Source organism: Megalobrama amblycephala, linkage group LG2, assembly GCF_018812025.1.
Source record: "Megalobrama amblycephala isolate DHTTF-2021 linkage group LG2, ASM1881202v1, whole genome shotgun sequence".
In the NCBI taxonomy this organism is placed as follows: domain Eukaryota; kingdom Metazoa; phylum Chordata; class Actinopteri; order Cypriniformes; family Xenocyprididae; genus Megalobrama; species Megalobrama amblycephala.
In genome coordinates this window covers 26,863,217-26,888,673 of record NC_063045.1, presented here as the reverse complement: position 1 = coordinate 26,888,673, position 25,457 = coordinate 26,863,217, and the positions used below count along the sequence as shown (strand labels likewise).

At 36.1% G+C, this 25,457-nt stretch overlaps 3 protein-coding genes across 4 annotated transcripts; 1 reads left to right on the top strand and 2 right to left on the bottom strand.

Annotated features, from left to right (window-relative positions):
* Positions 1-215: 215 nt before the first annotated feature.
* aox5 (aldehyde oxidase 5) lies at positions 216-25,417 on the top strand. Its single transcript, XM_048168725.1, has 35 exons — positions 216-362; positions 1,801-1,858; positions 2,353-2,449; positions 3,901-4,009; positions 4,113-4,239; positions 4,330-4,388; positions 4,527-4,607; positions 4,779-4,859; positions 4,939-5,080; positions 5,164-5,256; positions 5,348-5,499; positions 5,585-5,678; positions 6,284-6,393; positions 6,586-6,770; positions 6,978-7,140; positions 7,267-7,356; positions 7,440-7,609; positions 17,531-17,657; positions 17,831-17,953; positions 18,961-19,057; positions 19,196-19,320; positions 19,534-19,667; positions 19,982-20,069; positions 20,157-20,243; positions 20,463-20,654; positions 20,902-21,132; positions 22,789-22,884; positions 22,988-23,116; positions 23,205-23,279; positions 23,386-23,438; positions 23,594-23,708; positions 23,916-23,981; positions 24,355-24,543; positions 24,899-25,066; positions 25,277-25,417. The coding sequence occupies exons 1-35, from the start codon at positions 216-218 to the stop codon at positions 25,325-25,327; spliced, it is 4,104 nt and encodes a 1,367-aa protein (XP_048024682.1). The 3' UTR covers positions 25,328-25,417.
* he1.3 (hatching enzyme 1, tandem duplicate 3) lies at positions 9,546-11,506 on the bottom strand. Its single transcript, XM_048168774.1, has 5 exons — positions 10,761-11,506; positions 10,595-10,673; positions 10,328-10,468; positions 10,131-10,248; positions 9,546-10,036 (listed from the first exon to the last, which is right to left on the bottom strand). The coding sequence occupies exons 1-5, from the start codon at positions 10,827-10,829 to the stop codon at positions 9,640-9,642; spliced, it is 804 nt and encodes a 267-aa protein (XP_048024731.1). The 5' UTR covers positions 10,830-11,506; the 3' UTR covers positions 9,546-9,639.
* On the bottom strand, positions 15,301-17,349 carry LOC125254227 (hatching enzyme 1.2-like). Of its 2 annotated transcripts, XM_048168760.1 has the most exons (3): positions 17,190-17,349; positions 16,583-17,107; positions 15,301-16,489 (listed from the first exon to the last, which is right to left on the bottom strand). In XM_048168760.1, the coding sequence occupies exons 2-3, from the start codon at positions 16,747-16,749 to the stop codon at positions 16,099-16,101; spliced, it is 558 nt and encodes a 185-aa protein (XP_048024717.1). In that variant the 5' UTR covers positions 16,750-17,107; positions 17,190-17,349; the 3' UTR covers positions 15,301-16,098. The 2 variants fall into 2 exon arrangements, with proteins under 2 accessions (XP_048024717.1, XP_048024707.1); XM_048168750.1 differs by having other exon boundaries at positions 16,583-17,349.
* Positions 25,418-25,457: the final 40 nt, after the last annotated feature.

Here is a 25,457-nt window from a genome sequence, read left to right as displayed (position 1 = left end):
TGAATATAAAGTCCAGACAGAACAGCTCGCAGACATCAGACCTCAGCACAGGAGCATCCTTGACATCGCTACAGACTGAGGACACAACATGGACACAAGAGCCTCCCTCTCCATTCTGCTGCTGCTGTTTGGCATCTCCCAGGCGTCTCCTCTCATGGTAAGATCCTATCTAGTCTCTCTCTCAAATTATTAACCCGTTGAGCGTTTAACATGTGATGTCAGTCAGTCATTCAGCTCACATTCAGCTAATGGTCAGTAAACCAGGAGCATCTCCAGTGACAGAGCACTACGATCCTTCTCAACTCATCATGTCATCTCTATTCATGAACAGTGAGCTTGTCTTCTACGTTAATGGCAAGAAGGTATGATTATATTACAGATACTGATTTTAAATGTTTACAGATCTGAAATGTATGGCACGGATGTTTTTAAAATGACAAAATGTTCTTGAAATGACTGACTTTTCATTGTCTTATTGTTTTTTTTTGTTTGTTTTTTGTTTTGTTTTTTGTTTGTTTTTTGCTCATAATTTTTAACAATATATGGCTTTTATGTTGTGTTAGTTCATAAATAAGTGTACAATATGAAATTAGCTTTCAAGTTGCTACTAAAGAAGGAAAGCTGTGATACATTCGGTATTATTACTTATAATAATAAATATTAGAAAATATATTAGAATATTAAACATTTTATTATAAGTTTTCTCATATTCAAAGTAGGCCTACATACTAACTTAAACATAACCAGCAGGAAATGGTGTGACTAAACATGCATGTCTGAAGTGTGGCACATGACAGTCAGCGGGCAGCCAAACAAAATCTTTATTCCTCTCATGTTTGATGCCATGAAAATGATTTTCTATGCTACACACAGTCCATTATGTGTTTGTCCCTGTCACACACGCATACACTTTTCTATTGTATATGGAAGCTTGTTTCTGCCACGGAAAAAAAAAAAAAAAAACTATTTAAAACATAATTGACCCTACGCAAAGACCCGCCCCCCTTAGTTACTGTTGCTTTGTCCGACAAGCCGTGACGCTGTCACGCCACACGCAGTGAAAAATACATCGCGGAGCAAAGAGGATACATTACTGACAACACGTCAACAGACAAGACAAAGGTTACTTATAATATTATCAAACCATAAACGAACACACTCCGTCCGAGGTGCAATCCAAGAAAGATAAATCCAATATATGAAAGATATGACTACACACTCACTTGCAAAAAGTTTTATTCACCAACATTTTGGCACAATTAAGCCTTTGTCAAGGTATAATTATGATATTAAACAAAGTCCCATGCTTTAAAGCTGTGTAGTGTTTTTTTTTTTTTTAAGAAATTCGAACAATAAAAACCGTTTTGTGGCTCTTTAATGTGTCGTGACAGAATTGCTGTAGTGCCTCAGCTCAAGCAGCTCGTCAACCGATCATCTCTTCCTACTAGTTCATTTATAGCATCAAATAAACATGAAAGAACATCAGAATGAATGTTGTTACAACCGCGGAAAGACGTCAGTACACACCATTTTTCAAGTTTAAGTTTAACGAGGTTAATCTTCTAACTCCTGACTGCTTTGTCGGAAGAAAATTACTGATTCGGCATTATGATCGGTTAGATCGCTTGTCAATCAAACTCCCTGCGAAGGGTCACAATTGCGAGTTTACATCTCACATTTCTGCTTTTTTTCCTCAGAATTCCAGGATATAAACTGTGTTTAAAAGTGTTTGGCTTGATGTTATAACATGATATTTGAGCAATGGCAGTCAGTTTATGTTTTTGCTATTTTTATTTAAAGATAGTAGAGAAGAATGCTGATCCAGAAGAGATGTTATTGGCTTACCTGCGAAGGAAAGGTATGGTAACTGCCATATGACAAACTTTATCAAAATAATACTGTATAGGCCTACACACACACACACACACACACACACACACACACACACACACACACAGGTTTGTTTTTGTAAATTGTGGGGACATTCCATAGGCGTAATGGTTTTTATACTGTAAAAACCATATTTTCTATTGCCCTACACCAACCCTACCCCTAAACCTATTCATCACAGAAAACTGTGTACATTTTTACTTTATCAAAAACACTCATTCTGTATGATTTATAAGCCTTTTGAAAAATGGGGACATAGGGTAATGTCCTCATAAGTCACCGTCTCCTTGTAATACCTATGTCATACCCATGTCATTTGTGTCTTTATGTCACAAAAATGCACACACACACACACACACACACACACACACACACACACACACAGCAAGGCTGCATTTATTTGATTAAAAATATAGTTGCATTCTTATTGGAAAGGCATTAAGATGTTTTTTTTGTGTTCAGTGGGTCTGACAGGCACAAAGTATGGCTGTGGTGGAGGAGGATGTGGGGCCTGCACTGTGATGCTGTCCAGATACGACCCTATTCAGAACACTGTGCTGTATCTTTTACTCATATAACATAAATAGCCGCATAAAACCTTTATATGAAACAATCAAACAAAAGGAACTATCATTTGCAGAACTATCGGAACTATCGTACCTGTGTGTCTCGTCATCATAGACATAAACAGAGAGAAGTAGCTTCAGATACAATATTTTTACACAAGACACATGCAGTTTTATTTATTAACCGCTAGAGTGCAAAAGTTACATACTGCAGATTTAATTATTAGCTTTTCGTTAAACTTACAAACCCCCTGCAGTTCCTTCAAGAACCCCAGCTTGGGAAACCCTGACATAATGTAATGTTTAAAGGTGGGGTATGTATTTTTTCAACTGCACTGTTTGGAAGTTAGTCGAGTCGACACCAACAACAAACGTCTAACCAATCAGCAATAGAGGGGGTATGTCAGTCGAGGATAGAGAACAAGCAAGAGGGAGATTTGAAAATAAGAAAAAAACTGCAGAACAAGAGATGGGACACAATACAAAAGAGCTCAAAAGAATATAATTGGAATGAAGGTTTATGACTGGGCAAGTGCTTCAGGACCCGCGTATATATTAGAAAAGCTTTCCAGTGCTGGAGAGAGCTAAGCAGGAAGGCCTGAAAACAGACATGGAGGCTGCTTTGATCCTGCTTCTCATGTGAGTAATACAGTTTTGATTGTCTGGAGCTGCTGTGCTGTTTGCGACTAACAATGAACACTTTGTATTTACTCTTGTGTAGTGTATGTTAATTTTTTTGTGCTTCCTTATCTTTCGTTCATCAGCTGTGCTTTACTTGAAGCATTTTGTTGCAGTCAGCTGTGATAAACAGACATCCACTCGCATTACGTGTGGCCAGATAGTGAGATTTTTGCTGTTAAACTACTGCACACTGATGACTGATGAGAATGAGGTGTTTACCGTCATTGGTAGTGCATTCCCCTCGCGTGCCAGCAGCAGACGGCCAGGGTTTGAGACCGACTCGGAGCAGGGTGGTTAGGATTGGAGTGTGAGTTTTGGAGGCAGAGCAATGAAGAAAGGGGTGGGTTTATTTGGGTTGATTTCAAATATCAACAATTTCCAACAGTGTTGTTCAAAATCTACTTACTGCACTTTTAATGCACTTGTTGAAAACAGAATTATCTTTTCTTTCTCTTTGTACTTTAACATGGTACAGTATTATCTTATTCAATTCAATGTGATAAATGAGTTAGGTCAAAAGTAATCTAACAGTAATCAAAAAGTAGTCAGATTATATTACCTAAAATGTGTAATGTAATGGATTTTGTTTCTAACTGCAATTCTTGTTGTGTAATTTGGAATCAGTAACAGAATACAATTTGTAAGTAATCTACCCAGCACTGTTTACACTATAGAGGTTTTTTTTTTTTCTTTTTTTTTTTTTTTCAAAAATACAAAAGTCATCAATAATTTGATGTTTCATAACCCTTAACCTGTTGTTCAGTCACTGGTCGGTAAATGCGTGTTTGCAGCCCATTTGTGCTCTGCATGGTGCAGCGGTGGTGACTGTTGAGGGCATTGGAAGTACTAAGACTAAGCTACATCCTGTTCAGGTACTTGATTCTCCCTCAGAGACAAACTAGAAATCAGCTTTCAAAGGTTCTTTAAATAGGTAGTCCAGAACAACCCATGTAGATTTTTTTTTTTTTTCATCAGGAGCGTATAGCAAAGGCTCATGGGTCTCAATGTGGGTTTTGTACTCCTGGGATGGTGATGTCCATGTACACATTACTTAGAAACAACCCACATCCCACCATGGAGGACATTCGAGAGACACTGGGAGGTAAAGAAAAAAAAAATCACAAATTGAATTTAATTTTTGAAAATTAAGATGTGATAAACACGTTTAACATTCCATTTTCTCTCATCTAAGGGAACCTGTGTCGTTGTACTGGATATCGACCAATAATTGATGGATTTAAAACATTCTGTGTAATGACTTTTAACTTTTAATACAAAATAAATAAAAAAACATAAGTAAAAATCAGTACATGTAAAAAAATTTTAAAACTTTTGACTTCGACTGAAGGAAACAAACATGTGCTAACGATGTGATCCAAATTTTTCCAGACTCCAATATCTTGCCAGAATGGTGACGGAAATGGAAATTGTTGCATGGAAAGCAGAAATTCCCACAACAACGAATCTGACGTAAGTCATTATGAGCCACAGAAATGCATTCAATTGCCTATACATATTAAATGTGACTTTATTATTTTATTAAAGGGCAATGACCCGACCCGAGTTTTAACACCCTTTACTTTTAAGCACTAATTAGAGTAGTTCACATAATTATAGTAACGTGTCTGCTACTTTTGGTAGATATCTGGAAATCTTTTCAGCATGGATAATGTCTTACCACTCGACCCAACTCAGGATTTGATCTTTCCCCCAGAGTTACTGGTAAGCAAACCATTTGTGTTCTTGTGGTAACTAATCAGATCAGGACACTAATTTTTGTTATATCCCTTCTTTCTAACAGATTATGGGAAAGGAAAAAGCTGAACAACTTTGTTTCCAGGGCAAAAAGGTCAGGTGGATTTCCCCAGTGGATCTGAAAGATTTAATCAGGCTGAAAGCTGAATACCCCAATGCACCTCTATTGGTTGGAAACACAACCATAGGTTGGTTTCAAGAGGAAGATCAGCTACCTACCTATCTACCTAACACCCACCCACTGACCTACCAACCTATCTGATTCTTATAGGGCCGAAGATGAATCTGAAGGGAACCTTCAATCCTTTAGTGATCTATGGTGGAAGCATTCCAGAACTTCGAGCTATCAAATGCCAAAACAATAGTAAATCACATACAAACAATACATCTCTATTTCATGGTTAATTAGTAATTATTGAAGCCCAAAGTAAATTCAACAACACGGTTTTATTTAGGCATAACTGTAGGGGCAGGATGCAGTTTGTCTGTTTTGAAGGACGTCCTCCTGCGAGAAATTGAGGAACTTGGCCCAGAAAAGAGCAAGGTTTACCAGGCCCTCGTTCAGACTTTACAGTGCTTGGCTGGCAAACAAATACGCAACATGGCTGTGAGTAACAAAAACAAATCACTGTGAGGAATTAAGAAAAACAGTTGTCTACATGTTACAGTTTTGTTTATGTTGGAATTTAAAGACCATCGGTGGAAATATCCTGAGCGCCAACCCCAAATATGACCTGAGCAGCATTCTCGCAGCAGCGGAGTGTACGCTACACATTGTTTCCAATGGTAATGCCAGTATATTTGGACTTTATTTGTAAATGTTGCATTTATATAATTTTCTGTAAGACTGTGTGTCCACCCAAAGTATTTTGAGCCAGATGAAAACTCCAGCACTCTTCTGAATATGCCATGATGTAGGCGCTTGAGAGTGTTTTGGCAGCACAGCATTTTTTTTCAGATGAGACACTATATGTGCTATATACGTGTAAATATTCATGGAAGTGTTAGTATCAGATTTCCCAGCAGAATGTGGTGGTTGGTTGCTGTGGTATTTGTCCCATCCCTCCTCCGTTGTGACTTGACAGCTGGGTAAAAAATGAAAGTGATGAACGCTGTGTTTTACCCAAAGTTGAACATTCTTCAACTCTCGGCGACCGAAAAAAAATAGACACTCAGTGCCTTGTCATGCTGCTGGTGTTTTAAAAAACCAGGCACTTCCATTGAAAACAATTAAGAAAATATCTCGGGGAAAAAATACCTTTGGTGGACATACGGCATAACTGCCTTTTTGTATTATTTCTCAGTTGCCAATATATTAAATATGGAAAATAAATATGGTATTTTTTTTTTTTATGAGAATTACATTTTTGTTCCTTTGTTTTTAAATATAGATGGTGCTCGAGAGATTTGTCTGAGTGAGGAGTTTTTCACAGACTTTGGTAAAACAGCTCTAAGACCAGATGAGGTTCTACTGGCTATTGACATTCCTCACTCAACAGTGGTACATACTTTAAAATGGAGGAAGCCTACTTAATATTACAAAACTATGTCAAGATTCAACAAATAAACTTTGCCCTAAAAGACTTTTCTTTCTTCTTCTGACAATTCCATTGTCATTTCTTTAAAACCACAATTGCACTATGAATTCACTTGCCATTTTGAAAAGCTAATTACTAATGTCTGTGTTTTTCAGTGGGAGTTTGTGACAGCATTTCGTCAGGCACAGCGCAGAGAGTTTGCCTTCTCCATAGTGAACGCTGGCATGAGAGTGGTGTTCAGTCATGACTCAAATGTGGTGGAGCATCTAGATATTTTTTATGGAGGTGTGGGTCCGACTCTGGTAAAAGCCAGACGTACCTGTAAAGAGCTGATGGGAAGGTATAGCCATCTCAAGGCCTAAATAAATAATTAATTTCCGAGAATCTTGTATATGAGAGAACAGACTACAGTGTATTATTGAAGGTATCAAATACATTGGCTAGAAAAAGAAAAGCCAACAAGGAACCATTAAAGAAATGCAAAATCTTACATCTTAGCTGCATTGTATACATTCCATTCAATAAACATTATTTGTTTGTTTGGCAGAAAATGGGACGAGAAACTTCTGGTAGAGGGAACACAGCTCTTAGAAGAAGAAATCTCTGTGCCCCCTTCTGCCCCTGGTGGACGGGAGGAGTATCGCAAGGCTCTAGTACTCAGCTTCTTTTTCAAGTTTTACATGCAAGTGCTGCTGGAACTCCAACAAAGGGTAGGATGATGTAATTATTAGTTTAAAAGTGGGACAATTTACTTTTCTTTTTTTTTTTTTTTTTTTTTTACAATTTACAATTTATTTCATGCTTAAATTGTTTTGTTGTTTCTCTTATGGCTAAAGGAGGTTGTTGTGAATGATTTGCCATTAGAGTATCTCAGTGCACTAAAACCCTTCAAAAATGAGGTACCACAAGGAAACCACTCTTTCCAGGTAAGCAGCCCAAAGTCAAGCTTGAGTTGTCAAATCAAGTCAGGCTGATCACAAAAACATTCTCATTACAATTTAAATTACAGCTTGTACCAGAGACTCAGTCTTCTAGTGACCCAGTGGGACGTCCCAATGTACACCAGGCAGCCCTTCAACAGACTACAGGAGAAGCTGTGTATTATGATGACATCCCGTCTGTTAAAGGGGAACTGTTTGCTTTCATGGTAACCAGCACCAGGGCTCATGCAAAGATCATGTAAGTGGAATTTATTATTTATTATTTATGAAGTAATACATTTAAAAACAAAAATAGATAAACAGCAGCAGCAGAACGGAGAGGGAGTATACTAAAAATACATTGACATGTCTATGTACTAACTAAAAATACATTGTAAATGTAGTTATTTCATGCTTCCATCAAGCACAAACTTAGTACACTAAATTAATTTGTGAAGTAGTATAACTTTTACAATTGGGGAAGTATGAAATATATATTAATCTTTAAGAAAGTACACTGGCTAGGTTCTTAATCCCATCTACAGCATGTTTAAAACTTGTTAAACGTGATTATCACGATGTTCTCTGAGCACAATAAATACTTTAAATATGACCTACACACACACACACACACACACACAAATATCTATATATAATATACACCCACACATTGTATATCTAATATTTTAAAATAGATTGCTCACTTCATAACCCCAATGACATGTCCATGCTCACTCATCCCAAAAACTCTGTATCCCAAAAACTCTCATCCCAAAGTCTCTGTAAGGAATAAATGAGTCAACTCATCTTAAGATCCCGTAGCTGTATGAAGGCCATATTAATGTTTGTCTATGGTGATTGTTTGTATGTTATCATATCATTAAAGTAAACAAGGCCGCTGTATGAGTTCTCACCTAAGACTATGGGACAAGAGATAACATCACATTATGTGTATTGATAATTGTTTTGTTCCCTTAAAGTATCCCTCTGAAATATTGTAATAATATGATTTTAATATAGGCCTAAATATAGGCTACAGCATGTTTGTTCAGTGAAGGGGGCAGTTTTTGCACTTTGCAGATATATTGGCTCTAATGTTAGCATGATTATTTTTAGTTATTGCCACTAAATCACTTAAAGGTGCCCTAGATTCAAAATTTTAATTTACCTTGGCATAGTTGAATAACAAGAGGAAAAGACATACATTGAGTTTCAAACTCCATTGCTTTCTCTTTCTTATGTAAATCTCATTTGTTTAAAAGACTTCTGGAAAACACGCGGATCTCAACATAACACCGACTGTTACGTAACAGTCGGGGTGTACGCTCCAATATTTGCATATGCCAGCCCATGTTCCCAACATTATGAAAGGCATTAGACAAGGGCAGCCAGCCAGTCTGGATCTGCACAGGTGAATCAACAGACTAGGTAAGCAAGAACAACAGCGAAAATGGCAGATGGAGCAATAATAACTGACATGATCCATGATAGCATGATATTTTTAGTGATATTTGTAAATTGTCTATCTAAATGTGTCGTTAGCATGTTGCTAATGTACTGTTAAATGAGGTTAAAGTTACCATCGTTTCTTACTGAATTCACGGAGACAAGAGAGCCGTCGCTATTTTCATTTTTTAACACTTGCAGTCTGTATAATTCATAAACACAACTTCATTCTTTATAAATCTCTCCAACAGTGTAGCATTAGCTGTTAGCCACGGAGCACAGCCTCAAACTCATATAGAATCAAATATAAACATCAAAATAAATACTTTACTCACATAATTCGAAGCATGCATACAGCATGCATGACGAACATCTTGTAAAGATCCATTTGAGGGTTATATTAGCTGTGTGAACTTTGTAAATGTGCTGTAATATAATCAAGAGCTCGTGTGGCAGGGAGCACGCGAATTAAAGGGGCGGCGCGCTGAAAAAATCAGTGCATAGTTAATGATGCCCCAAAATAGGCAGTTAAAAAAATGTATTTAAAAAAATCTATGGGGTATTTTGAGCTGAAACTTCACAGACACATTCAGGGGACACCTTAAACTTATATTACATCTTGTGAAAAAGCATTCTTGGGCACTTTGAAAATTCAAGCTTTTAGAAAATTTCATTCTTTGATAAAATAAGAATTACAAGTATGAGGCCCATGTTTCATCTTGAAGTTTAATTAGCTTTATTTTCCCCCACAAGGTTGAACAAAAATTTAAAACCATCAAAAGACAAAGACCATCACCTCATTACATTATTCATCTAAGGATAGATAAACCATATTAAATGATCTCAAACAGCACATCCATACAGCTTGTTGATCCTCAGGGTGTCAATGTTAGACATATCCTGCCTCTGTCCAATTTCCACCGTCGCATCAGGAATGGGAGTGATGGTTTCCTTCCCGGTCTGGTTGGTGAAGGCTGTTCTTCCATAATGCATGATGGAGCCGTAGTCATATGTGGTGTTTTGATTGTTAGTGTTCTGTATTTGGAAATTGGAGGCCTGATTGGTAGGGATGTACTCCCAGTTGATCTTGACATATTTATCACGATCACTCCTGGATTGCTCGTGGTAGAAGCCCAGGACATGATTCAGCTCATGTTGAATGATGCCATGATACACACAACCGGTTCTTTTGAGGGAAACCACCTGTTTGCCACCAATTCTACCAAGATAAGAGTAGCACCTGATAGAAAAAGAGAATTTATATATCATCAATCTGTTAAGAAAAACTTACACATTGTAAAATAGTTAAATTTATATTGTATGATTGTTCTCACCCATCTTTGTTCTCAATACTGATGTAGTCAGTCTGAGATGATCTGGCCACAAAGCGGATGCAAGTTTTGTTGTGAAAGGTGGACATGGCGTTCTGAATAACTGAGATGTCACTAGAGGCTGCAAACAAAAAGTACCACAAGTTTTTAATTTATTACGATTTACATACATGCTAAAAGAATGAAGATGATCCACTTACAGTATTCACTGCTCACTATGTAAGGAACCTCCACTAGGTTGCTAGAGTTTTTCTTCCAGAAACAATTGTTGTTGTAGCAGTAGAGAGCATTTTTGGTTTTGGGAAACAGCAGATCTCCTTCCATCAGGTGTTCAGATGATCCTGTATTTAAAGAAAAATATTTTGATGAAATTTCTCAGAATGTGCACGTTCAACCATAATTTTGATATATTCCCCTATTTTATGAAACCCATTGTTGGCTTTACAGGAATCTACAAGTTGCCTGACCATTGTTGGACTCCAAAATCTTTGTTGTGATGTCCACATTTCCAGGTATGGGTGAGAACCCATTGTGATGGCCAGTCTTCTGATTATGAAAAAAGAAAAGTTAAACATTACTCTTGTGAGAAAAGTTCTTCATATAAGTGCTTTGAGAGACTAGAAAGAGTCTTACCCTGACAGGAGACATCTGGGAGATGCCAAAGAGAAGCAGCAGAATGGAGAGGGAAACTCTTGGGTCCATGTTGCCTTAGTGTAGAGATGTTCAGGATGCTCCTGGACTGAAATTTGGTGTCTGCAAGGTGTTGAACCTGAACTTTAAATTCACCTGTATAGGTGGGTCAACCAGGGGTTGAGCCTTACTGTCCAAAGGGAGGTAACTAAGAAACTCACCTGTTAATCCAAACCTTGCACAACCAGAGAATTTACAGATTGTTTCACTAATCCACTGAAATGAACAAATACAATTTTTGGATTGTATTAAGAGCCCCAAAACTGTATTATACAAGGAGTGTCCCAAACACTTTAAATGCTTTTTTGAGACAGATCAACACAAACAACAACAAAAGCATATGTGTCATCATAAATTGTGGAGTAGAGGTCATATTCTAGCTAGCTCATCATGATTTAGAATTTTCTTTAGTATTCATTTAAGTGCATTTCATTTTATAGGACCAATTAATTGTGCCCAATATTTCTTTAGTTCTATAACTATTTTAATTTTTCTTTTCCTGGCACGAGTACAGTAGCCCATTTCTTGGTAAACTTTCACTATAATATTGAAGTTACTTTTGCAAAATAGTAACATTCATGACTTTACTATCTAATTACAGACACCTAGTCAAGTTGATGTATGCATGAATATGATGGGTATTTTATGTCTAGAGAGTGTGTCATGCTCAGTGACGTGCAGAGAGTTTTCTCACTCGCCCACCCTAGTGAAAAAAAAGTATACTAAGTATACTTGCAGCAAGACTAATTATTAGTATATTTCAAGTGTGTTAATGATTAGTTCATTTAAAGTGTGCTATTTTGAAACAACTAATTTTGTACTAAGTATATTTAAGTTGAAATTAAGTAGTATTAAAATACAACTTTAAGTATATTTAGTATACTTATGTGTGCTAAATTGGAACTAACTTCAAGTATACTTAGTACACTTTAAGTATATGTCTGCATAGGGACTAATTACATGCTTGATTAGTGATATTAAAGTGTACTTAATTTGTGTTATAAGTATACTTTATTTGTGTTAAAATATATTTTTTGTTATAATATACGTTGTATTATAAGTATACTTTATTTGTGTTATAAGTATACTTTTATTTGTGTTATAAGTATACTTTATTTCTGTTATGAGTACACTTTGTGTTATAAGTACACTTTATTTGTGATTTAAGTACATTGCAAAATAATTACGAGTGTCTTCAGAAAACACAAGCAATATACACTGAATATATTATTTTACAGGTAATAGTAGGCTATATACTGTATGCTCAGTACCTTTGACTTATTCCAAATATTAAACATTACACACTTTGCAGTCAATAACAATACACTTTGTTATTACTTATACTTTGTATAATATAGTCAACATTTGAAGCGGATCAAAACCTTTAATCAAAGTTGTCCTAACTTTTCTGATCCACTTCAAATGTTGACTACTGTACTTTGAATTACATAATCTCACACAATACAGTTGTGCTACTATTTAAATACAGTTTAACACATTTTCCCAAAGTTGAATGCATTTGTTTTCAAGGCCATTAAAATAAATAAAATGTAAGAACATCACTAATGAAGAGACATATTTCATTGACAAATCCAATAGTTTTTATTTAAACTTAGATTCAGCAAAACTTACCATGTTTTTCATTAAAGAAAAAAATATATATATTGGACCAATGGTGACCCTCTATACACAAATACAAATTACATATTATATTTCATTTTCTGATGAGCTTCTCACTGTGTCTGATGGCACAATGATGACCGCAGAGACTCGTGAAGAACAGCATCTGTTGACAGAATATACCAAAGATATAAGACAGCATGTTCAACTCTTTATTCACGTTTACAATAGTCTGTCTGAATCCTATATTGAACCAATACTATTTTTGAACAGTAAATGAGGATTAGCAGCAGGGAACTGTATCAGAATGGCATGTCGATATTGTTTTCGGTACATAGTCAAGCATAAAACACTTTATGAATTAATATCGTACAGAATACGGACCGATTTGACCAATCATATGAATGTTTTGGTGCTGCATACAAACATGTACCATAAACCACCACACAAAAACTCAAAAAGGAGATTTCAAGCCGAAATATCGCTCTCCGTTTCTTAAAGAAAATAAAATAAAGTTTGTTAACTGGTAGACTACAACTCTCCTCCCAATAGCAGCACTTTTCTCCGGTTCTTTCAGGATCGCGTAGGCCATTAGATTAGCCGGTTGTCGTCGCCATCACGGTCAGGCTGCGATGTCACTTGATTGAACTGGTCAGAATCCCCAAGATTGAGCGATGTATTGCGCTTTCAGTGTTTTATTAAATAAATTATACATTGCGACATTATACTTCACCTGAGTCACTGAGCGAGGGGATTCAGCAGCTCTGATTGGCTGAAGGCAGTGAGCAACAAAATCTGATTGGTCACAGAGTTTAACAAGTTTAACCACTCGACATATTTTTTTACATTACTTGTGCTGCTGGTGTGTTGTTTAATATAGATTTGTGTGTACGATTGTAAAATGATTCTGCCAGTGTAAACTTAATAAACATTTACACATATTTGGAAATTGTATAGGCTACACTGCATATACTAAATGGGCTTGTAATGCATTCATACTGAAATAAATAGCACAAGTAATATAATGAATTTCAAGGATGAAGAAGTAAACTTAAAAATATACTTAAGTTTAACATTAGATACAACTTCAGGATATTAAATAATGTATTTTTTTAAATATACTTTCAGTGCATTGTTACAATGATCATTTTCAGCACACTGTTAAAATATACCTCAAATATATTTTTATAAAGTGCAAATAAATACACTTTTAAAAAATAAACTGAACTTACACTTCAAGTATATTTTTCTAAAATATATTTTTTAGAAAATATACTAAAGTACAATTATTTTAAAGTGTGTTAAAAGTTGCATTGTGAAAATATGATACTAATATACTTTTTATATATTTAATGATAGTACATTTTTTGTTAGTATATTTGCAGTGTACTATAGAAAAAGGGAATATATTTAAAATACAATAAAGTATACTTTTTTTTTCACTAGGGCACTCTGAGGTTTACATTTTAAAAACTTCATAATACTGTTAAAATGGGGAGGGGAATTAAGTGATTTAGTGGAATCCAGTTGTACTTGTTATTTGTAACAAAATAAGAGAATTTGGGTGTTGACCAAGAGTAGGCGATGATTTGCTCTGCCCTGGAGCTTACATTTGACAATCTGTTGTAAGCTTTGCCTTTGTTATGTCAATCAGCATACACCTTTTCAGGCTAGCATGTGTCATTGGATCCAAACGATCCAAACTATGTGAGGAGATGTAGGCAATTACGTATTTTGATAATTTATGAAATTATTTTATTTTAAGTCTTTCCCTGCCAGTGTTTTTTTTTTTTTTTTTTTTTTTTTAAGTTGCCAGACAGTGCCAGCATTTTTGAAAAAAAAAAGTTTCATGGCCCCCACAATATGTCAAATACTGGATCATATTCACAATGATTTATTCGTATTTACTTTAGAATAACTAAATGTATTTGTGGCACACTATAAATTGGTATACTTAAAGTCTGTCAAATTGGAACAACTAATTTTGTACTAAATGTTTTTTGTTGCCTAAAAGCAGTGCTGAAGTTCAACTAAAGTTGTATCGAATATACTTGTTTGTGCTGAAGTGGAACTAATCCAAGTATACTTAAGTACACTTTAAATATCTACTCTTGTATTTAAGATTTGAAATGCAGAATTTAGTCAGCATAAACTTAAAATGTATTTTGGTGACGTTACAATTGCAATTCAGTTACACTCTAAGAGTGTTGAACATACATTAATATTATACTGATAACAAACTGAAGTCATACTATCTTTTACATTTAGTAATTTTTAAAACACATCGCAATGGCATTCCAAGTAAACTTGAAGTGTGCCAATGGCATCATTATTTTTCTTCAAATACACTAAAGTAATCTTTATAAATAATGGCACAGCTTACTGATATTTTACAGAAACCCCCATACCTTTAACTCACTTATCTGGAGAACAGTGAACATCATATTATTACAATACTTAAGATGGATACTTTAAGGGAACAAACAAATGCAAACAAACAAACAAATATCAATACACAGAATGTGATGTTATCTCTTGTGCCATAGTCTTAGGTGAGAACTCATACAGCGGCCTTGTTTACTTTAATGATATGACAACATACAAACAATCCCCACAGACAAACATTAATATGGCCTTCATACAGCTACAGGATCTTAAGATGACTCATTTATCCCTTACAGAGACTGGTTTTTGGGATGAATGAATATGAACATGTCATTGGGGTGATATGAAGTGAGCATCCTCTTTCAAAGGTTTTGTCCTGTTAGTTTATATTATATATACAATGGGTTAATATATCATAGATATATATGTGTGTGTGTGCGCATTTGTAGTTCATATTTATAGTATTTTTTGTGGTCAGAGAACATCATGATAATCAAGTTTAACAATTTTCAAACATGTTGTAGATGGGATTAAGAACCTAGCTAGTGTGCTTTCTTGAATATATTTCATCCTTCCCCAATATGCATTTGTGAAAGGTCTACTACTTTACAAATGAATTTGTAGTGTACGAAGAAATAACTACATTTACAGTGTTTTTTTTTTTTTGTTTGTTTGTTTGTTTTTTAAGTTAGTACATAGACACGTCAATGTGTTTTTTAGAATACTTATTATGAAACAAATGTATTTTAAATATAATTAAGTATATTTATTTTTCACTAGGGCAGTCCTATAGCTCATTCTGGGTCGACATTTTATTTAGCGACCTTAGGCAGTTTTGATTTATATGCTGTTTAATATTGATGATCGTTTTATTTTACATATGTATCTGCTTACATATGCTACCACTTGTTTCTGCTTCTTCTTTACATGTTTTGATCAGGAGATTCAGTACTATTATAAAAAATGGGTAATAATGCCCTCTACCATTTAACAGTGAAAACAGGGAAAGCCAGGAAATTCTGTCAATGGCAGGACAGCATTGTCTCATAAATGATGGAAAATTCTGTTAATGGTGAGGAAACGGTTAAAGATAAAAACATCCACATTTTACTGTTTGTTCAGTATTTTTATTATCTTGAATTTCTTCCTACTCAGCCACATATTACAGAAATTTAACACAGTTAATTGACAAAGATCACATTATTCTATTATTTTTTTATGGGAACATAAAGTACATTAGATAATCCGACACACCATGTACACATAAAACTCATCTTTAGCATCCATATAGCTTGTTGATCCTCAGAATATCGATGTTGGACAGTCCCTGCCTCTGTCCGATTTCCACAGTTGCATCAGGAATGGGAGTGATGGTTTCCAGCCCAGGCTGGACGGCGAAGGCTGTTCTTCCATAGTGCATGATGGAGTCGTAGTCGTATGGAGTGTTTTGGTTGTTGGTGTTCTGTTTCTCGAAGTTGTAGGACATATCAGCAGACAAGTTCTCCCAGTTGATTTTGACGTATTTGTCACGATCACTCCTGGTATGCTCGTGGTAGAAGCCCAGGGCATGATTCAGCTCATGTTCAGCGATGCCAGTGTACACACAGCCTTGCCTGTTGAGGGAGACCACCTGTTTGCCACCAGTTCTACCTAGAGAAGAGAAGCACCTGAGAGGAGAGAGGAAATAAAGGGGTTACATATCTGATTTAATGTTTTTGTTGTAAAAGAGAGTCCTGATTATTTTGTATGATTGTTCTCACCCATCTTTGTTCTCAATACTGATGTAGTCAGTCTGAGATGATCTGGCCACAAAGCGGATGCAGGTTTTGGCATGAAAGGCTGACATGGCGTTCGCAATCACAGATCTGTCGGAATTGGCTGCAAACAAAAGGTTCCACGGGTTTAAAATGGCATCTAAATGAATCATAGTTATGTTCAACGAATGAAGGAGATTCACGTACAGAATTCAGCGCTCACTATGTACGGGACCTCCACTACGTTGTTCGCGTTTTTCTTCCAGAAACAGTTGTTGTTCAAGCAGTAGAGAGCATTTCTGGTTTTGGGAAAGACCAGATCTCCTTCAATCAAGACTTCAGATGATCCTGTATTTAAAGAGAAACATATTGATGAAATAACACAAAGCCTCAATCACTTTTTGGAAATGTGACCATTTACTGGCTTTATAGAAATCTACAAGGTGCCTGACCATTGTTGGTGTCCAAAATTCGTGTGGTGATGTCCACAGTTTCAGGCTCTGATACAAATACGCCTTCAAACATCTGCTCCTGGTGGTAGAAATAGAGATGTTTAAAACAACTCATTTGAGGAGTGTTAATAATTTGAGAGAGAGACTAGATTGGATCTTACCATGAGAGGAGACGCCTGGGAGATGCCAAACAGCAGCAGCAGAATGGAGAGGGAGGCTCTTGTGTCCATGTTGTGTCCTCAGTGCGTAGAGATGTTCAGGATGATCTTGTGCTGAGGCCAGATGTCTGCGATCTGTTCTGTCTGGACTTTATATTCACCTGAGTAGGTGGGTGTACTGTGGGATTATGGGTAGTGTCTAGAGACTAATGTGTTTAACTAAAGGGAGTGCACTCCATGTTGAAATCCTTTCAGAATTAAAGGAGGTACACAAGCTTGTTTAACTAACTCATTCATCAGGTTGATGGATTTTTTAATTTTGCGGTGTAATCCAAATCTCTCAGTTCTATAGATGCATCAGTGGCTCTGGCCATTCCTGGAGTGGTCACCTTCATCTCTGCTAAGGATGTTCCTGGTCAGAATCGAAGACTCTGGTTCAACAACCCAGAGGAGCTTTTTGCACAAGAGGAGGTACCGCAATAAATATTCTCTAGTTTAGAGAAACATCTGAATACTAAATGATTCCTACCTCAGATGAGATGTTTTCAAGCTTAAATATTCATCAACAGTTCTAACTACTTAGTAATGTTTTTTTTTGCATTTCAGGTACAGTGTAATGTGTCTTGTCTGTTTGCTCTTTCCAGGTCATCTGTGTGGGGCAGATTATTGGAGCTATTGTGGCCGAGACAAGAGAACAAGCCAAACAAGCAGCTGAGCAGGTGGCCATTACTTACCAGGACATCCAACCTGTCTTTTTCACTATAGAGGTAATTCTAAACAAAATCACATTACAGGGTTTCTCAATCGCTTTGGCATATTTTTCGAAACAGCCTAAACATTCTTTAAAACAGTAAGTGCAATTGTTACAACTGTTCGCTGGAACATCAGAACTCTTTTGCATGTCTGCAAAATGTAGTTACCCAAAACATTTAATTCATGCTTTAAAGGAGGTAAAAAAAGTCAATACTGTATTACGCAAAAAGAAAATAGACAATTGGTCACACTTTATACTATTGTAGATGCCATTATCTACTATGTACTAACATAAAAAAAATAAGTACAGTGTATATTCTATTTCAGTATGTCTTCTCCTAACACCACACATTCTTATATATCTTCCTATTGCTTTTCCACAACAAGCAACTGTGTATTTTCAGTTTATATGTAACACATTTCTACAAAAATAAACAGTTGTTGCTGTTTAGGGATTTAGACTTTCCTGCATGTTCAAAAATGGTTGTGATTGTGCTGGGCAAACTCCATATAGCACTGTATGCTTCCAAACTTCATTGGTTGATTGGTAAGATTGTGATTCCTATTTCATTAGAATGGCAGACCATTTGCCCATTCAGCAGACATTACAAATATCCCATGTCATAGGTCATGTCATATATGGAATATACATGCATGTCTGACAGATTTTGATAACTGAATGGATCATTTTGCATGTGAAGGCTTATACAATGAAAGAATGTTTAGAAGTTGTGAAGAGTTTAACAGTTTCACTGAGAATCATCAAGTGCATTTAGATGTTGTGCAAATTGTAGACAATTGTACTTACTCTTTTGCACACGTGCCAAAACACATGCAGCTTGCTTAAATAAAGAAATCCAAATCTGATGTAAACAAGAAACTAATTGTTCAGAGACCTGAACTTATTGTGTTGAGGAAAAAAGTCTCATTTGAGAATTGAGCCAAAGCAATTGAGAAAAACTGTAAAAATTTGAGAGCACTTATACCTTATCCTGCTAACACCACAACCTTTTTTATTCAGGAGGCCATAGAACACCAGTCATTTTTTGACCCCAAGAGAAAACTGGAAAGAGGAAATGTGGAAGAAGGGTTTGAGAAAGCAGACCACATTTTGGAAGGTGTGTACAATTAAATATGAATCCTTGATTTGAAACCATATAAAATCTAAATCTCTTCATACAGAAATCTTTTTTAAACTGTTCTTTGAAAATTTTCAATACAATGCGAATAATTTATTTTTTTATAAAATGTCACAGGTGAGCTGTATATGGGTGGCCAGGAACACTTCTACATGGAAACTCAGGGCTTGATTGCAATTCCTAAGGGAGAGGCAAGTGAAATGGAGCTCTTTGTTGCCAGTCAGCATGCAGCTTATACTCAGGTCTGTATTACCCCATGGACATTCTGTACATTGATGAATATGATTTAGTATAAAAACATTAATATTTTCATGTAAATCTGCTTAAATCAACCAAATAAACTTTAAAAAAAACAGAGAGTGAAACATGAAATAAGTTCATAAAAACATAACAGAAGGGTGCTATTTACATACTCTTACTCAAGTATTGGCATGATTTACTTTTTTAAACAACAGGAAGTGGTGGGCATTACTCTTGGCATTGATTCCAATAAGATCACATGTCATGTGAAGAGGCTGGGAGGTGGATTTGGTGGTAAAGTCATGAAGATTGCATCATTATCCGCCATCGCTGCTACAGCCGCTTACAAGTATGGCAAAATTAAACTTTTTTTTAATTTGTGTAACTTTTTTAGAATGGCATGTGCTTATGTCTATTTGCTTTTATAGCTTATATTTAAGCATATTGTTTACTTATTTTTGTATGTTCAACGAGGAGAGGAGCTCACACACATTACAGTAGAAGATTTCTTAAAAAAAAAACTTTATTTAGAGGCCAAATGCAAAGAAAAAACATTTTTGATTCATATCATTATAAGTGTCATTACTTATTTTTTTGTAAAATAAAAAGCAGACTTCAAAAACAATGCTAAGTAATGACTGTACACTCAAAATCAATCCACAGGACTGGCCGTGCTGTGCGATGTGTACTAGAACGTGGAGATGACATGCTCATCACCAGTGGCAGGTCCCCTTTCTTGGGGAAGTACAAGGTATTTTGGCATCATGGGTAATAGTATTTTTGACATCACTGGACAACTGTGCATCACAGCAGCTTAAGTCCCACTTTTTTCCAACAGGTTGGATACATGAATGATGGCACAATCCTGGCTGCTGACATCACGTACTACAGTAATGGAGGATGCACTCTGGATGAATCCTCTTTTGTATGTTGGTTTTTCAGACTTTTTCAGTCAAATTTAACATTTATAAATGGGCAATCTCTGATGAAATATTTAAATTCAAATGAGTTAATTCTGATAAGGATCTGTTAGCAAGTCTTGCAAAGAGATAAACGGTCATGGATCTAAGTTTACCTTGAATTCCCATTAGGTAGGTCAGTCTTCGAGTCACATACCATTTAACTTTTTGTAATTTCCTACCAGATCATGGAGAAGGCGCTCCTTCACATGGATAATGGCTACAAGATCCCAAATCTACGTGGACGTGGACTGGTGTGCAAGACCTACTTGCCCTCATATACAGCCTTCCGTGGCTTTGGTGGACCTCAAGGGTTGACTATCATTGAAAGCGTGCTACACGAGGTGGCTGTGAAGTGTGGCTTGTCTGCACATCAGGTGGGTCATTTTTGGACAGAACAAGTTTGTTAAACAGACTTCAAACAGTGTTTTAATGGTTAGAAATCTGAGAAATATTTTATGTTGATTCATGATGTTGAGTTGTTGAGGTTGCTTCTGATAGTCCTTGTAATAAGTGTCAGTTTTTGCTATCATAAATTTGCTGAAGTGAGATTATTCTGGACCTTGATGAGCCTTTTTCCCGGCTCTCTGGAAAAAAAAACCCACAAAAAAATCTACTTTACAGGTGAGAGACATCAACTTGTACAAGGATGAGAAATGCTACACCCATCACAAGCAGCTCTTTTCCCCCAATGACATGGTGCGGTGCTGGAACGAGTGTCTGGAGAAATCCAACTATACCCGTCGATGCCTGTCCATCGAGCAGTTTAACGGCAACAACCACTGGAAGAAGCGAGGGATCTCCATTGTCCCACTGAAGTTTGGAATTGGATTCTCCAAGGGCTTCTATAACCAGGTGGGTGAAAACTTGTGAGATTGCACATATGGTGGTGGTCAGAATTATTGGCACCCTTGGTAAATATGATCAAAGATGACTATAAAAATAAATCTGCATTGTTTATCCTTTTGATCTTTAATTCATTAAATTAGCAAAAATCTAACCTTTCATTGAAGGAAAAGAATTGAAAGTGGGGGGACATTATGAAATAAATGGTTTTCTCCAAAACATGTTGGCCTCAATTATTGGCACCCTTTTATTCAGTACTTTTTGCAACCTCCTTTTGCCAAGGTAACAGCTCTGAGTTTTCTCCTATAATGCCTGACGAGTTTGGAGAACATCTGACGAGATCAGAGACCATTCCTTCATACAGAATCTCTATAGATCCTTCAGATTCCCAGCTCCATGTTGGTGCTTCTTCTCTTCAGTTCACTGCACTCATTTTCTTTAGGGTTCAGGTCAGGGGACTGGGATGGCCATGGCAGAAGCTTAATTTTGTGCTCATTTTTGTGACACATTTTTGTGTTGGTTTTGATGTTTGTTTTGGATCATTGTCCTGATGGAAGATTCAACCACGGCCCATTACTGGATTTCTAGCAGAAGCGGTCAGGGTTTTATTTTTTTATCTGTTAGTATTTGATAGAATCCATGATGCCATGTGTCTGAACAAGATGTCCAGGACCTCCAGCAGAAAAACAGGCCCACAACATTAAAGATCCAGCAGTATATTTAACCGTGGGCATGGGGAACTTTTTATCCATGTGTGGACCAAACCCATCTGGTGGGTTTGCTGCCAAAAAGCTCTTTTGTTAGTTTCATCTGACCATAGAAGTCTGCCCCATTTGAAGTTCCAGTCTTGCCTGACAACTGAATATGCTGGAGATTGATTCTGGATGAGAGCAGAGGATTTTTCTTGAAACCCTCCCGAACAACTTATGGGGATGTAGGTGCTGTCTGATCATTTTTTTAGGCTTTCCGAGACTCAAAACTCTGCAAATCTCTGCAATTCTTCAGCTGTGATCCTTGGAGAGTCTTTTGGCCACTCAATCTTTCCTCCTCACCGTGCATTAGGACGATTTAGACACACGTCCTCTTCCAGGCAGATTTTTAACATCTTTAGTTAATTGGAACTTCTTAATGATGGTGGAAATGGGGATTTTCAATGCTTTAGCTATTTTCTTACAGGCACTTTCTATTTTGTGAAGCTCAACAATCTTTTGCTGCACATCAGAACTATATTCTTTGGTTTCACTCATTATGATGAATGATTAAGGGAATTTGGCCTTTGTGTTTCCTCATGTTTGTACTCCTGTGGAACAGGAAGTCATGGCTGGACCACCCTTTGTGACCACCCTGGAGTGCTAAAAAAATTTAAATATGACTGGGAATATACTTCAGAGATATTTTACTCATAAATATTCTAGGGGTGCCAATAATTGTGGCCAACGTGTTTTGAAGAAAAACATTTATTTCATAATGTGAAACAATGCAGATTTATTTTTACAGTCATCTTTGATCATATTTACCAAGGGTGCCAATAATTCTGACCACCACTGTAAAATGGAGTTTGCAGTCTGGTATGAACGATCACTTTAAAACATTTTAACTTGGTATTAGTCAACACGACTATGAAGACCATCCAATCTTGAAAAATTTTCTTGGTATTCTCTTCAGGGAGCAGCATTGGTGAACATCTACAAAGATGGATCAGTTCTCATCTCTCATGGGGGTACTGAGATGGGTCAAGGTATCAACACAAAAGCCATACAGGTATGTTGAGTCTCAGTGTCAAATAATAGATCTAAATACATAATGTACATCACATGAAACATGCCAGTTACAAGATAATGTCAATCTTCATGTCAAATCGTAGATTGCCAGTCGCATTTTGAAGGTTCCAATGTCTTCAATCCACATCAAGGAGACCTGCACAGGAAACGTGCCCAATGCTGCACCATCTGCTGCGTCCTTTGGCACGGATGCTGTCGGAATGGCGGTCAAGGTATAGTGACAGTCAACCTTTTACAAGTGTTTTACAAGTATTTACATGTGTTTTTTTCACGACAGAAAATGTAATATTTTCCATGTAGAATGGTTGTGAGAAACTAATGAGACGTCTGGAGCCACTCATTAAGAAACATCCCCAATACACCTGGCAGCAACTGGTTAGTAAGAGTGACATTCAAATACTCAATCGTATAATAAAAAGTGAATTAAAGGTGTTACAATGACAGCCAAATGAGAATCACTTACCTGCTGTCATGTTTCCAGGTGGTGGAAGCATATTGCCAGAAGATCAGTTTGTCAGCAACGGGTTTCTTTTTGTAAGTGTTCTATCTACCTTGTGGTAGCAAAACGTAGCCTCATGGTAAAATGTTTGAGCATCCAACAAAATAGTTATTTGTGATGTGATATTTTGATAGAGAATTGATTGTAAATATAAAATATATAACATAAATAAATGATATACTTATAACAGGGGCCCCCACACCAGTGTTGACTGGGAGAAGAGTGAGGGCAACGCATACTATTACTTTACTTTCGGTGCCTGTTGCTCAGAGGTGGAAATTGACTGCTTGACAGGCGATCACAAGGTGCTTTTCTTGTTTTAATCATCTATATTTATAAATATCATTATAATTTGGTTATGGAATGTATTGTGATACTTTTTATTAGTAAAGATAGATAAGCTGTAATGTGTCAGTTGCCTAGATTCTTAAGGCTGCAATTTTTTCAGGTTATGTGTGCATACACTCACATTTGAATATCAATTTTGTGGGCTATGAAATTATATTTTACAGAACATTAGGACTGACATTGTGATGGATGTTGGTCGGAGCATAAACCCTGCTCTGGATGTTGGACAGGTAAGAAAGATATGTTTTTTTTTTATTGCACCTTAGATGCAAACATAGTAAATTAGGGTGTAATATATACATATAATTTCTACATTTCTTTTGAAAAAAGTCTTAAATTTAAAAATAATATGTTTTTTATTATTTGGGTTTTTGTAATTTGTTTTTACTGTACCTTAGATGCAAACATAATAAATTTGGTTGTAAAAGTGTAAAATCATACTGCACAGAATATATATATATATATATATATATATATATATATATATATATATATATATATATAGTCTTAATTTAAATTAAGCATAAAATAATATTTTTTTATTATTATTATTATTTGGCAAATTAGTCACCATACATGTAGTAAAACTGTGTGTGTTTACAGGTCGAGGGTGGTTTCGTCCAGGGAATTGGGCTCTACACTATAGAAGAGCTCAATTTTTCTCCTGAGGGGGTGTTGTTGACCAGGGGTCCCTCTCAGTATAAAATCCCAGCTCTGTGTGATGTCCCTCCTCAGCTTAATGTGCATCTGCTGAGCAATGCAGACAATCCTCACGCCATCTACTCCTCTAAGGTAAGACAAAAAAACAACCTGAATGTCAACACAATATGTTGTTGAAACAAAATCAAATTCGTTTAAGTATACATAAATGGCAAGTAGTAATAACTAGTAATATTTACCTCAGTGATAATTGCAGACAAAACAAACACCAAAAGTTGTGTCTAGGCTTCTGTGATGCCAAAACTCTTCAAGTCAAGCTGGTTCACAACAGACTTCAATCGTTTAAACAGATAAAACAACGTTTGCAACCAACCTATTATACTTCTGTAATCTGACATATTTCCGAGCAAAACAGGATATTTATGCAGAGTGGAAATTTTAATTATTGTTGAAATATTGGTTGAAAAGTTTGTTTTTAAATATTTAGGGGATCGGGGAGCCTCCTGTGTTTTTCGGCTGCACTTTGTTCTTTGCCATTAAAGAAGCGATTGCAGCTGCACGGAGGGAGAGAGGCCTGAGCGACACTTTCCCTTTCTCTTCTCCTGCTACTGCAGAAAAGATACGTATGGCCTGTGAAGACTGCTTTACCAGGATGGTGGGTGAACACTGTGAATAAAATTCATATTAATAATAATAAAATAAAAAAGTTACAAAGTAGTTTTTACTTTCTATAATATGTTAATGTTATACAATTTACTTTATACTTTATAAAATAATTTTATTATCTGATTCATTTAATATATTTCAGGTTTATCTGTTTCAGCTCTTGATAATAATCTTAAATATCACTTTTCTTATTTCACAGAATCAACTGGACAAGAAAGTAAAAATCAAACCCTGGGCTATTAATGTGTAAAGAAAAACTAATTTTTAATGCTTCATCTAAACAAGCTGTTTCATTGTTGGAGACTCTGACCTCATAAACTGGTTATCAAGTCAAACTATTAACCTTTGATAACATGTCAGGGAGTATATCTTTTATTGTG